At 49.3% G+C, this 15,075-nt stretch overlaps 1 protein-coding gene across 1 annotated transcript in view; it reads left to right on the forward strand.

The window, feature by feature from the left end:
• The window catches only part of LOC115403256 (adenylate cyclase type 5-like), an 80,385-nt gene extending 65,566 nt beyond the window's left edge, over positions 1-14,819 (forward strand). The window contains exons 11-12 of the mRNA XM_030112115.1: positions 8,603-8,700; positions 14,681-14,819. Of these exons, the coding sequence (XP_029967975.1) occupies positions 8,603-8,700; positions 14,681-14,819 (237 nt within the window). The remainder of the gene's footprint in view (positions 1-8,602; positions 8,701-14,680) is intronic.
• The last annotated feature ends 256 nt before the right edge of the window (positions 14,820-15,075 follow it).

Genomic DNA, 15,075 nt, shown 5'->3' on the forward strand with positions numbered 1-15,075 from the left:
GAATCATTTATATAACTTTAAAAATGTTCATGTTCTGACTAAAATAAAAGAACGTGTACATTGTACCATTGAAACGGTTCTGTAAATAGTTTTCAAATAAACAACAAATGTAGCAACTTCTGAGCAATCCATATCAATTTCAGACTTAAAAGAGTGTACCAATGTCTGCCCCACCCCATTTCCGTTTAGATACGGATACAGATCATTTTGATGGGTAAACAGATACAGATACAGATAGTGGTGTACTCGCTCATCCCTAGTATATTGTTTCATTTTTTTTTAGACTTGCATTTTTTGTTGTTTTCCATTTAACATAATACAATTTTCTAAACATATCAATTAAGTGTATAAGCATTTCACACCCCTGCCCTTTCCCACATTTTTTAATCAATAGTGTGTTTCCATTCCAAATGGATGAAATTCAGGAAAATCAGGATCAACATAAAAAAAAAACTATTTATATGAAAATACAGAACAGCATGACTAACGAGGGTTATTCTGCTGAGAGTCAATGCAAACTAAACTACAGCTGTTGTTATGATCTCCTTTAAACAGTATTACTCATGACTGCAATATTTTACTCTAGACAGGATTTTGATTTAGCTGGCTAAAAGTGTGGAGAGGCGTGGCCAGCTGCATCCTGAGGCGGGCCAATAAGTTGGGTTTGGATAATGTTCTGTTTTTGACTGATCTTCCTAATCTTAACCCTTTAAGCCCGAGGCTATTTTTCAGAGCCTCTTCTCGAAAATGACATACCAAACTAAAAGAGTATAACACTGCAATAACCCGGCCTATTGGAGTGGTTACTGTCTCCTCATAAAGTGAACACTTGTAAGATTTGTCCACATGTGTAAATATCAGTATATATGTTACTGGTTAAGTGTGACTGAAGATGGAACACAGCACAAATGAAAAATGTTCAGTCTCGCCTAAAAAAAAAAAACACTTTCAATGTGATCATCTCTTTGGAAAAATCCAGCTGCAGCTCTAAACCTCCATCAGATCATAGACAAATATGTGAACACTCTCTCTGCAAAGGCTGACTCTGTGAAAGTGAAGCAGAACAAAATGTGACAGGTTTTAGTACAGACAGGTCAGGCGATGGCACACTTTGGCACACTGTGGTGCCATCTGTGAAATCTGAATTTTATACTGTACCAAATTATATTTTTCACTTTTATATCACTGCTGAGGTTCAAACCATCCAAACAGAGCAGTCTCTGGCGTGACTGCAGTGAAATTCACACAGAGCGTCTGTTACGCTCAGCAGGACGCTCCGTGCGTAAAGCCTCCTCTGTATACAGGCTCCCAGCTCCGCAGCGGCTTCATGAATACAGACACCCCGTACGGCGCTAGACTCGTCTGAGCCAATAGAATGCAGCGGGGGTCACCGACATGTGATTGACAGCTCTGTTAGCCAATCAGAACAAGCAAAACACCGTCATGGCGCAGACAAACTGTATGGCGCTGACCAATCACAGAGCTCCTCGAGGCGAACTAGGGGTCAGTTTTACGCCCGGATTGACGTCAGAGTGGCTAAGTGGCTAAGCTAAGTGATCCCGATGGACAATAACCGCATAATTCGGACTCTATATGGCCAAAAGTCCAGGTAAGAGGCGATTTTTTTACCGCAGTTTGAAAACGCGATCTTGCTGTTGGCTGTTTTAGTGGCATTTTCTGGCGGATTCTGTGGTTTTAGAGGCTTTGAGTGGTATGGTTGTAACCAGCGGAGTCTCAGCTCTCGTCTGAGAGGCTGTTTGTGTGAATTGCATCATTTTTCACAGCGCTACAATCAATATTTCGGCGAGTGGGTTGACACGGTCACGAATGTGGTTCATAATTCATTTAGTTGGTGTTTGAGCTGGGTTTGGAGAGTGTAATAATGGCTGATATATTCGGTTAGCCCAGGTTCTGCTGTTTAATTTGAGGGTAAGCATCATGACATTCTGTCAGAAATAATGCACATTATTAGACAATCTCTGAAATGTTTGCTGCCAGGCCCCCAGTTGGGGGGCGCTCGGGCTTTTAAGGGGCTGCCTCCGTTTTACCAGAGTATCTTTAAATGCTGGGTCTGATTTTCACACAGAAGGTTCCTGAAAGCCGACTCTCTGGTCTGGCTGCTGAAAGAAATCCTGATCCACGGAGCCAGACTGGACATCAGTGGAGCCACGACCCGATCCAGTCTGGGACCCTCACCGTGCTGTGGGGCCGGGCCTGAGCCACGCCCAGGCCCCACAGCATGGGAACCATGCACCGAGACAGGAACCTGCTGAGGATATCCGGTTGAGGAGAACTCTCTGTGGATGCTGCTGACGAGGGGTGGGACGAGACACAAATTTCACGGGACGAGATGTCTCGCGAGATTGAGTCCACGAGATCGAGACGACACGAGACCGGTGGGGGGGGGGAGGGGTGTTGGAGCTGAGGTGTGGGGGGCAGCGCGGTACTCACATGCAGCGTCGGAGCACGGAGTGTCGGGTCGGAGCGCCCCTTGTCCGGCCACGGTGCCCTCCGCTCTACACTGCGCCCTCGGCGGCCGCCTCGTTCGCCTATTCCCATTCAAACCGAGGCGCACAGACGACGCCATGACTGCATTTGTACTTCATGCCACTAGGTGTGCTGTTTGCATGTTCAACCTTATTTTACACAGACACCACAGAGGAAGAAGGCTGCAGGCTGCAGGCTCTCTCTGCATGTTGTTAGAAAAAGAGTGTGAGCCGGCAAGACGTGGTGAAATGTTCGTTGATGCGATGCAGCGTTTTTTCAATAAAAGAGAAGAACTGAACGATCGTTTCCGCATATTTTCTTTACGTCGTATCAATTAAACTGTATCACAAGTAGTTTGTGGACTCAAAAGACCAAGATTCCTTGCGGATAGAACATGCGCAGAACAGTATTTCATGTCCTTTTCGACCAGGTTTTTAAATATGAATATGAGCATATTCAGGGTTTTGCATGTGTTTATATGGTTTTGCGCCATGTAATGTATCCGTCAATATTCCAGTTAATAAAGAGTTTTTGCCTTATATAAACGTACTTAATCTCGCTGCATTCGATCTCGCGAGATCTCGTGACACGAGATTTCATCCCATCCCTACTGCTGACCCTTTCCCCAAGGTCCTGCTGATAACGGGGCTGAGGGACCTGTCCAGACCGCGTCCCTGAGTTCCTGCTGATAACGGGGCTGAGGGACCTGTCCAGACCGCGTCCCTGAGTTCCTGCTGATAATGGGGCTGAGGGACCTGTCCAGACCGCGTCCCTGAGTTCCTGCTGATAATGGGGCTGAGGGACCTGTCCAGACCGCGTCCCTGAGTTCCTGCTGAGCCTGGAGCCGGCGGACCTGTCCAGACCCTTCCTGAAAATCACACAGCCTGAGAGACTGAGGCTGCTGTCACACCTACAGCATCTGGTCCGCTGGAAGCGGACTAGAGTCCCCAACTCCTGCAGGTTCGGTTCGTACGCGCTGGTGTGAAAGCAGACCAGTCAGTTTTGGTCCGGGACAAAGAACCGTACCGAGACCTCCTGGAGGAGGCGGTCTCGGTGCGGTCCGCTGCTGGTTTGAACGTGGACCAGCCTCGGTCCTGTCCGCTCTGTTGTGGAGAAGGCTTTTTGGTCGGCGGAGGCTTCCGTAGCGAGCCGCGCGGCGCATCACGTCACACATGCTGGCCAATCAGGGTTCACTTCCGTCTCCCAGAACACACTATTGTGTGAACAGCGCCACCAAGGGGCAGGAGGGTCATAGTGGATAGTTCATCTGCAAAAACAAGTGCTGTGAATGAACCGAACTAGTTGACAGCTGCGACGTTTATGAATAATTTATGTCCGAACCGAACCGCTCTGGCGGACTAGTAGGTGTGAAAACACCCTAGACTGTGTCTCAGGCTCTTGTCTTTGTTGAAGACAGACAAGATGATTTTACAGTCCCTGACAAAAGTCTTGCGCTTATCCATTTTGTAGAAGCAACAGCTCATAACTTCACTTTTAATTAATCAGTTAGATTTTGACAAAAGTTTTGTCACCTACAGAGAGTAATGTGAAAATTGAACAAATTAATTACTTCAAATACAAAAAATGTTGCAGAACATCAATGAATGAAGTAGTGGTGCTGTGAGAGCCATAGTTAACATCTTGCATGAATTCCAGCTTGGAGGACGGCATCCATGTGGTTCAACAGTGATTCATACCGTTTACTGAGGAAGTCATCAGGACTAGCACAGACAGCAGTCTACCTGGCCTCCAGAGCAGGAGCTCTCCATGGTGCTGAAGAACAACGGCCAGCAGCTAAACCTGAGCTTCACAGTCGCCGTGGACGGACTGGGAGAAGTGGGCGGAGCTAAAGAAAAGAGAGTCAAGTCAAATAAAAGGAAGGTGGAGAGTTCAGCTGAGGAGGGTGGAGGAGGGACCGGAGACTCTGGAGGAGGGTGGAGGGGGGACAAGAGGTTATCTGAAACAGGATTATTATCTATCACAGACCAATGATAGCTTAAATGACCCTAGGAGATTTTGGAAAATCATAAAGTCTCTCTCAACCAACAGTTGCACCTCAGAGCTGCCTCCCAATATAATTGTTGACTCTGTCCCTGTATCAGATAAATCTGAGATGCTTAATTGTTTTAACAAACATTTTATAGCCTCCAGCTCTTTGTTTAATTTAATTAGTGGTAATTCTTCCTCACCCCTCCTGCCAGTCAAGCCTCGAATAGCCTCGGATTCTCTTTTCATAAGGCCTTAAAGGACTTAGACCCTCATAAATCAGCAGGCCCTGATCACCTCCGTCCTTACTTCCTGCGTCTGGCTCAAGATATCACTGCTGAATCAGTGTCACATGTTTTCAATCTTTCCATTCCAATGAATGTTATTCCTGATGTATGGAAAACTGCCTATGTTCTGCCCCTACTGAAAGGTGGTGATGCAACTTTGCTGAACAACTACAGACCCAATTCAAAACTCTCTGTTTTAGCCAAGGTTCTCGAAAGGCTAGTGAACAATCAGATCAAGGACTACTTGTGTTTGAATGATGTATTATCCCCACACCAATCTGGGTTTAGGAAGCAGCACAGTACAGTCACTGCTGCAATCAAAGTGCTGAATGATATTGTCGGTGCTATGGACGCCAGGAAATACTGTGCTGCCCTGTTCATTGATCTGTCAAAGGCGTTCGACACAGTTGACCATGGCATCTTAAGCCAGAGACTTTTCAATGTAGGCCTGTCAGATCATAATGTTGGATGGTTCTCAAATTATCTCTCCTGTCGTAGGCAGTGTGTACAGTTCGGAGATCTCACCTCTGCCTTTCTTACCACCACTAACGGTGTGCCGCAAGGTTCAGTGTTGGGACCAACCCTTTTTACCGTCTATGTTAACGACGTGGGCCTAAACATGAATGCATCTGTACATCTCTATGCTGACGACACAATCATGTACTGCTGTGCTGACACTGTCGGACAGGTCTGACATCTGCAATCTGCATTCGACATAATTCAGAATCATTTGTTCAGCCTCAGGCTGGTGTTGAATGCAGACAAAACCAAGGATGTTCTTTTCGAACAATAAGAAGGTTCCTGCTGCCCTTCCCAGTATTTGGTCTGCCCACAGTTCTCTTATTGAGACTGTAGCCTCCTTTGAATACTTAGGCTTCACAAAAGATGAGAGTGTGTCTTTTAAATGCCATATTGACCAACTACTAAGATAATGGAAACTAAAGCTGGGTTTTTTCTTTAGGAATAAATCCTGTTTTTCTTTTAAGTCCAGACAGCGTCTTGCTGCTGCCACCTTCTTGCCTCTGCTGGACTGTGGTGATGTTGTGTACAGGAATGCGTCGGCTCGCTCTCTGACTCTGCTGGGTTCAGTATATCACGCAGCACTGAGGTTCATAACCAGCTGTAAACCACTCACACATCGCTGCATGTTATACTCCATTGCCAACCGATCATCACTATCCCAGCGCAGAACCGTGCACTGGTATATATTTATTTATAAATCCATTCTGGGCCTGCTGCCTTCTTACCTGTCTGAGTACAGGTCACCTTCTCGGCCACGCTACAGTCTCCGTTCATTAGAATACTTAACCTTCACCATCCCTCCTGTTCGTACTGAACTTGGAAAAAAGGCTTTTTCATTCTCTGCCCCTCAACCTGGAACAAGCTACATTGTGAACTGAAGCTCTGCAGCTTGATTCCTTTTTGTGAATTTAAAAATCGATTAGGAAGGCTGAAGAGCCTGTCATGTTTTTAATGTGTTTAATATCATGACTGTTGTTTTTTACCGTTTCATTTTAGTGTTTTATACATTTTAATGTTTTGTGTTTTGTATGTCTGTCTAATTTTCTTGTATTTGCTGCACAGGTCTCTCTTGCAAATGAGACCCTGGGTCTCAATGGGATAACCTGTATAAATAAAGGTTAAATAAAATAAAATAGAAAAATAAATCTGAAGAAGGGTGGAGAAGGGACCAGAGACTCCCTGGAGGAGTGTGCAGGAGGGTGGAGAATGTAGCTGGAGATCCAGACTGGTGTTTATGGGACAATAGAAATGAAACGATTCTTGGAAAGAACCAAGAATAAAAAGGTGTGAAGGTGGAGGACGACTTTCCAGATTTAGAAGATTTAGCATGTTGTGGTAAAGTGAACATAAAGGACAAAGGATGGGTGGAGCTGACGGAGCAGGAGAAATACAGACTGAAAAAACTGGAGCTGAAAAAACGAAAGAACTGCAGGAGTTCCTGAGACTGCTGAGACTCCAGAGACTGAAGGACTGATGGAGGCTTTAAAGGGGACGTTGATCAGTGAAACTCTTTTTTAAACCTGTAAACACTATTAAATAGTCTGATACCAATGTGAAACGACACCAAAGTGTCCAGTAATGCGGTTCATGTCTTTGCCCGCAAGCCCTGAAAACAGTTCCGCCTGGCTGTGAAGGCTCTGGTTCACTGAGGGTTTTCAAGCCGGACCGTTGTGACGTAGATGTGATCCAGACTTCCTTATATGGTCATGCTGAGACCCGGCCCTGGTTCTCTGTGCCTGGTGTGGTGTGTTGGTGTTAAATCCAGAGAACATGGCTCCCAGAAAATGTTTATTTGGATATCCTGGAAAGGCAGTTTTATTTGACTTTCCTGAAGACGAAGTCGCCAGGCAGCAGTGGGAATTATTTATTTTTCCGGGTCAGAAGAAGACAAATCCTCCAGTCTCTGTCTGCCGACGGCATTTTGCACGGCACTGTTTTGCAGAAGCGGTGAGTTAGAACTTTTCAGTGTCCTGTGTTTATTCTGTGTTAGCTATAAAAGTTATTTTAGATGGTAAGGTTGGGTGCTCAAAGAAATCATCAGCTGATAGGGGAATAGCACAAAAAAGTTACAATTACCACCAACGTCCGAAATTTACAGCCAAACGGCAGATGAATTTTCTGTTTGGCGAGTAAATAGCGGGGTTATCTGCCACACGGGGCAAGGGGTGAATGTTTTCTACCATAATAATAATAATAGGAAGCGTTTTGGGACACAAAGTGTGGGATCACTACAAGTTGAAACGAAAACACAGTGCAGCCTGTCTGTGGTGCATCAGAGTTATCCTAGCATGACAGCACATCGTGTGCTACACCAAGACGTAGCAGGTTTACTATCAGAGCAGCGTCACTGCAGCAGGTTAGTGAAAACACAGTCGTCCCATGAGGGTTTCTGCCAGACCTTTTCAGTCCGGGCGCCACGCTCGCGCTAAATTCTGCAGCACCCGGACAACTGACAGGAAAAAAATAAATAAAAAAATAGCGCCGTGTCTGCGGCTAATTAGCAGTTGTGCACCGCAGAGCAGCAGCGGCGGCCGCTTGGACACTCCGTGTGAGCAGCGCGCTGCTCGGCATCACTCCCCCCGCTCGGCAACGCACGTTCCCCCCTGGCTAAACTTTTATCCTGCAGGAAACACTGTATATGGAAATAAATATTTTTACAATCAGCTGTTTACACGTCTGAGTCCCAGAGGAGAGCCAGCAGTCGTCACCAACTGTCTTTGAATGTGCCACACCGCCGAGGAGGTCCTTGAACGCAACGCGAAATGAAATGGAAGTGATTCCACAGAAGAGGCACAACATGTTCAAAAGTTCAGGCTGGATTTCTGAAGAATGTGCCATTTCACAAACAGCTGATATGGCAACAGTTATCTCCACTTCCGTATCGGCAAAGTGGGTGTGACCAATCACAGCGAGTGGGATGTGCACATGGATGAGACTGGGATGGAGTCAACTGAACAGAGTGTTTTCGGAGGAAGGAGGAAAAGCAAGGAAGCAGCGCAGTAAAAGACACAGATCTGAGAAGCTTTCAGTGCCGTTTATCCTGTATAGGTCTTCTCGGGGGGCTAGAAATTAAATACGAATGAGCAAAACCGGCTGATCAACGTCCCCTTTAAGCAATGGAGGGAGTCTTTAAACAATGGAGGGAGTCTGATCAACTCTGAAACTCTGACATGTGAACTGGAATTGATTTTCTAACTTGTGAACATGACAATGGTTTTGTAAATGTAAAAGAACATTGAATTGTGAATGTGAACAAAGTGTGTTTTAAAAATCTCTCTCTCTCTCTCTCTCGCTGCCCCCCCACCCCCCCACCCCCCCAGTACTCTAAGCAGGTGGACTCCAGGTTCGGAGCATATGTGGCCTGTGCCTCGCTCGTCTTTCTCTTCATCTGCTTCATCCAGATGGTCATTGTGCCACGGTGAGTCCATTAAGATTTTAATCAGTGGCTCCACTCGCCTGCACACGGCCGACAGCACAGTCAGAAAACCCAGGCTCGCCCATGCTTCGCATGTCTGTGTCCGCACACCGCCGATGCTCATGCGCTCGCTCCCACATTACATTTCTGAACTCATGACGGTACGCGTTCCATGCGCACTGCTGCCTGCGCCCTCTCAGAGAAAACAAGTTGCGCGCATGCACAGAACCAAAATGGCGATGAAGACAAAGCAGAGGGACACGCAGCTCCGGTGTCTGCTGTATTTAGCTGAAGAAGAAGAAAAAACGAGCGTCAGTACAGTGTGCAGTGGTGATACTGCAGAACACTCTGGCTGGCGCATGCGCGACGAATAAAGCCACTCGGCGCTTACGTGACTACCGCGCGGACTCGGTTACAAAATCTGGGTGCATTGTGGACATTTATGGATCGATCCACGCGGACCCTAGCGGACAGGAATTCATGACGATTTTTACATCACAGGGAGCAATGCGCAACGCGCACCCATGCGCACATGTGAAGCATGTAAAGCATGCTACTTACTGTTTGCTGCTTGCTCCAGCGAGGGTCTGGGTATCCCGTCCCGGTGCGTTGAGCCGACCAGATGAACCAGGTTTTTCCAGTGCTGGCGGTCTTGTGCCAGCTGCTCTGCTTCCTCCACAGTAACTCCGTGTTGTTGGAGGTCGCCCGCAACGATGTCGAGCCATCGGGTGCGGGGTTTCCCTTGAGGTCGTCTCCAGCCTGAGGCCTTTGGGTCAAACCGGAGAACGTCTCATGTCGGATGTTCTGGGGGTAGATGAAGGACATGACCGAGCCAGCGGGTACGACGTTGTGCGATCAAGGAAGATGCTCGGGGCTGGCCTGTGCAGCTCTAAGCACTTCATTGGAAACTCGCTGGGGCCACCTGCTGTTCTCCATGGTTCTCAGAGCCCTGCTATCAAAGCCATCGATTCTTGCAGCCAGAGTGTCATTCAGGGGCCAGATTTTTGAGCCATAAAGCAGGATGGAGAGTACTGCTAAGCTGTAAATCCGGAGCAAGCTTCGTCTTGCATGAGATGGTCTGGTGCCGCCAGAGTGGTTTCCAGAGGGACTGCGGAGCAGATACTGCCAGGGCTCGTCTGCGATCAATCTCTGGTTTTAGGTCCCTGCTGTCTGTCACCATGGACCCCAGGTACACAAAGTTCTTGACAGGCTCTACGATGTCGCTCCAAATTTGCATGGGAGGTGGATTTGGTCCATCACCAACATACATGAACTTAGTTTTAGTCCAGCTCACCTGGAGGCCGAGCTGTGCTGCCTCCTCACAGTAAAGCCCAGAGCGTCTCAGCTGACTGTAGGTTGTGCTGAGCAGGATGGTATCATCAGCGTATTCCAGGTCAGTCAGGTGGTAGTTGCTCAAGGACACTCCGGGGACGCCTCGCAGACCTGGGACATCAGATGGTCCATGATGCAGTAAAAAGATCAGGAGCCACACAGCCCTGGAGAACGCCGCTGGAGACGGTAAACCAGCTGGAGTCAAACTGTTCATACGGACTCAGCTCTCTGCTGCAGAGCAGCTGGAACAGAGCAATGGTCTTTGGTGGTGCTCCAAGGGTTTGGAGGATGTTCCACAGAGAGGAGTGGCAGACGGTGTTGGAGGCGGCTTCAGATCCATGAATCTGATATACAGATGGCGATCTTTACGGAATTCACGGGTCTTCTCTATCAGCAGACGTACGGCAGAGATGTGGTTGATTGTGGAGTGATTGGGCAAAAAACAAGCCTGCTGGGGACGGCGGCGGCTTCTGATCGCTGGAAGGGCACGATTAAGCAAGATCCTGGCGAAGACCTTGCCAGGGGTGAAGAGCAGAGTAATGCCTCTGTGGTTTCTGCAGACAAGCCGATCACCCTTCATTTCCAGAAGGGCAGGATGACCCTCTGGTCCAGTCGGTGGTTCGTTTCCAGAAGGGCAGGATGACCCTCTGGTCCAGTCGGTGGTTCGTTTCCAGAAGGGCAGGATGACCCTCTGGTCCAGTCGGTGGTTCGTTTCCAGAAGGGCAGGATGACCCTCTGGTCCAGTTGGTGGCAGCTGCTCTGTTTCCCACACCTGATTGAATAGGTGGGTTAGCCACTCCACCATGCCATCACCGCCGGCTTTGAGCATCTCACCGGTGATGGCACAGATGCTGGGGTTTTCCTGATGTTCAGCTCTCACTTCCCCGGGTGTTACAGGGTCTGTGCAGCAGGGGGCACTGCAGGGGGCAGCGTTGGCAGCCTCTAGGAGGGCGGGATCAGCCGGGATGGTGCTGTGCTGCAGGAGGAGGCTAAAGTGTTCCTTCCAGCGCTCGAGGCAGTTGGCTTCAGTTGTAATGAGATTACCGTCAGAATCTTTTTCCAAGGCTGTCTTTATGTGTGGACCGCTACGGGCTTGGCGCAGTAGACTGAATACGTGGCTCTAGTTATTGTTGTTGGCCGCGGATTCAAGCTGTCGGGCTTCTGCTTCCCAGAACCTCTCCCTGTCCTCAGCGATGGCCACACTGCGCAGGCGGTTCAGTCACCGATACTCCGTGAGGTTGCCTCAGAGCCGGGCCTCACGCCGCTGGTCCATGATGTTTAGTATCTGATATCCAGGGCTTTCTCGCGGACGATCGTGAGCGTCCCAGGACATTGTGAGCAGACTGGAGGACACTTTCCTTGAAGGTCGCCCAGTCTGTCACTGTGTCGGGAGCCAGGGCATTAAGAGTGCCGTGGATGGAGCAACTGAAATCTGTGGCGATGTTGGGGTGATTGAGTCGGGAGGAGTCGGGGCGAGGCAGGGTCTGGTGCTGGTTGGCTCTAAGCTTTAGCTTCAACTGGGCCACCAGCAGACGGCGGTCTCCTCTGTACACCCGGCAGCTGGTGACAAACGACTTCCAGCGTTGAGAAATGAGGATGTGGTCCAGCGCCTTCCTGGTTCTGCCATCTAGGCCGTACCACGTCCAGAGATGGATTTGTTTCCGAGGAAACCAGGTGTCAGCAACACAGAGGCTGTTATGGTGGCGGAGGAGGAGGAGGCGGAGGAGGCGGAGCCATTGTCATTTGTTTTCCTGTGGAAGAAGGTGGTGCCGACAGGTGAGCTGAGGGACCGGTCGCTACTGGACAGAGTGGCGTTGGCGTCAGTGAGAATGATGGTAGCGTGGGGTGGAGCTCAGCTGACAGCCTGGTGGAGTTGGTCGAAGAACGCGTCCTTCACATCCTCATCAGCGGCGTCCGTGGGGGCATCGGCGACAACCACTGTCATCTCGCCGTGGTTGTGGAGGAGGACAGCAGACAGTAGTCTGTCGCTTATGGTGCGTTCACACCGGACGCGTTGCAAGCGCCACGGGCGTCGCTTTTACATTCAAAGTCTCTGGTGGACGAGCTTCAACGGACCTAACGCACGTCAGGCGCTTTTCGAGCGTCGCTTTCCGAGCGTTTCAAGCGTTGGCGACGCGCGTCACACGCGTCACACGCGTCACGCGTTGCAGGCGTCAACGCCTGAAGTTGGGAAAATTGAACTTTTGAAGTGTCAACGCGCGCGTCATCCAATCACAGACAAGCACGCTGAGCGATGATGCGGGCCAGAAGCTTGTCAAACTGGGCCCGAGAGAGGCGGAGGCTCGCCGGCGGGCCCGCCACTGGGGTGGCGCGCCACACCGGGGGGCCCGGGGGTCCGGCGGCAGACCGCGGGCCCGCTCCGTAGGACCGCTGGGTGAGGCCGCGCGGCTCGGTCCTGCTGCGGGTCGCCGGGGAGCCGGTCGGAGAGGCGGGGGCGGCCGACGGTGTGATCCGCGTCGCCCGCCGCCAAAGCCCGACCGGGCCTGGAGGCTGGACCGCTGGGTCGGGGGAACAGCCCGGCACAGGCTGGTCGTCTGCTGTTGTTTCGCCATTACCTTGCCGTCGGACCTCACAGCGCCCTGCCAGGGAGGTGTTGTAGCGGCAGAGCTCTCAGGACAGCAGGGGGGCAGCTCCGGGGTGAAGGAGGGTCTGGATATTCCATGTGGCGACACGGGTCCTACGAGGGTGGACCCAAAAGTTCCCGGACTGTAGTTATAACTTTTTATTTTTTAATCTTCGCAATTATTTGAAACTGTCACCTTCAAAATCCTCTCCTTAGGCTTGAATACAACGCTACACCCGAGATGTTCACTGTTCAGAAGAGTCGCCATGACCGTGCGTAACTGTGCCGGAAAGATAGAACTTCGATTTTCCCTCCCCCGCCTGTATGCCTGTCTTACCTTTCCGCTGCCGCTCCAGTTTCATCTTTGACAACAAAAAGCAGTTGCCTGGGGCCAGATCAGGTGAATATGGCGGTGGGGAGGCTGGCTGGTCACGGTTTTAGTCCAAAAATATGCTTTACGCACAACATTTGGTGCTATTTCTGTGCGTAACGGGGCGTCCTGTGGTCTGCTGTCTGTTATGATGAGGCCATTTCCGGGAGCCTTCATCTCACTGCTTCTAATAACCTCCTGAGGATCATCAGTCTGGATCTCTACAATACTCCCATCACATCTGCAATGTCATCAAAAGTCCTGCGTGGATCTACCAGGACGTCTTCTTCAGTTTTTGTGAGGTTTTCCTCTGTTCTGGAAGTGGATTGTTGTCCTCTGCGTGCCTGGTCTTCCTGATGTAATCTGATTACTCTTAAAGGGCCCAAACCACTCAGACACCCTAAGAATCCTCCTTAAAGAATGTCTGCAACATGGTGAGTGTTTCTGCTGCTGTTTTCCCAATAAAAAACAAAATGTTTTGACAGAGCGCATATCCGTGGATATCCGCCATCTTGAAAAATCGAAGAGCGGGGTGTAACTCTGTCAACATAAACAGTGACTGTCAGCTGACCGCATCACAGGGGAAGACCAAACCTGGCACAGTTATGCATGAGGTTATCCTGGAGCGACATCTAGTGGCCAAAGGCGGAACTTCATTGTATTTTTTTATTAATAGAATCAGTCCGGAAAATTTTGGGTCCCCCCTCGTACAATAAAGGTCGATCCATACTCGTTGGTCGGGGGCAGGCTGGGGTCCGTTACCATGTGGGTCAGTCCGGCTTCTTTCTGTGGTCAGTTTCATAACAGAAGAGGTTTCTCCTGGGTGGGTTGTTGGCCCTCCGCAGGATAGCCGGTTGGTGTCGCTGCCGCCTCACAGCATCCCGGCACGCTGGGGTTTGTAGTCGGAGTTGCCCCTCTCCTAGACAGACTGCTTACCAAGGCTAACGAGCTCTGTCTACCCGGGTTTGGAGTCAGAGTTGTCCCTCTCCTGGGCTGTGTTGGTCCACGGCACCCTATTCCTTTTTATTCAGGTGGAACCCCCCCGAAGGAGGGCACCCCTATCCACCACCCAGGGGACGCGCCTCTACGCCATATAGCCCCAGCATGAGGGATGTGAAGCATGGATGGGCCTTAACCCTGGAAATCACATCTGACTGGCTTTGGAACCAGGAAGTGTGATAGTCTAGCCCCACCCATTGGAGTTGTTCCATCCCGACACTCTCATTTGAAAAGAAAGAAAGTTGACCAAGACATTGTGAATGGAGATGACAGTTTGTTTAAAGGGAATGTTTGGTCAATGACAGGTGAAAAATGGGAGAGATTTTGAGTAATGTTACAGTAAATTTCTGACTTATTGCTCCTTTATATTAAAAGGAGTTTATGAGCTCTATGAGGTGAATGTGTGTTAATAAACAGTTTTACAGATGAGTCGGAAAACTGTGATGAGTCCTAAAAAGATTGAAAATCTCGTGCAGGTTGAATCCCATTGATCCACCTCCTGCTCCCACACTGCATCTCCTCCTGTCACTTCTTTAATCTGCCCTCCTTCATCACTCCTCTCTTCATTCCCTTCACGCCGGCTCCTTCCACAGTATTTACATCAGTGCCAGGCTGCTGACCGTTAAAGGAAGGAAAGGACACCTTCAGTGAATCACAGAGTGACGCTCACTCTTTCTCCCACTGTGTGTCGTCTGCAGCTCCAGCCTGATGATCGGCTTCTTCATGACCTGCCTTGTCGTCCTGACAGCCGTCATGTTTGTCTCAGCCGTCTACTGCTGTTTTGGGGTGAGACGGCTTTTTTTTTCTTTCTTTCTTTTCAGGGATGAAACTCATTAAAACAAGCAACAGATTAAACATACTGTTTGACAGATGGAAGTGATCACGGTATGTGACTCATTTCTTTATAGCGTGACCTTAGCATGCAATTTCAGATCTGCAATTAAATACAAATTAACTTATTTAACAATGTACTAAAGAAATGAAACTACATATTCTAGAATGCATGAGATTCAGGAAGCAGGATGATTATAACAGTTGATTATTGAATATTGGAGAAGGCGTCAAGTTCAGTAAGTTGAACTTCTTCCTGCCC

The sequence above is a fragment of the Salarias fasciatus genome, chromosome 16 (assembly GCF_902148845.1).
Source record: "Salarias fasciatus chromosome 16, fSalaFa1.1, whole genome shotgun sequence".
NCBI lineage: Eukaryota > Metazoa > Chordata > Actinopteri > Blenniiformes > Blenniidae > Salarias > Salarias fasciatus.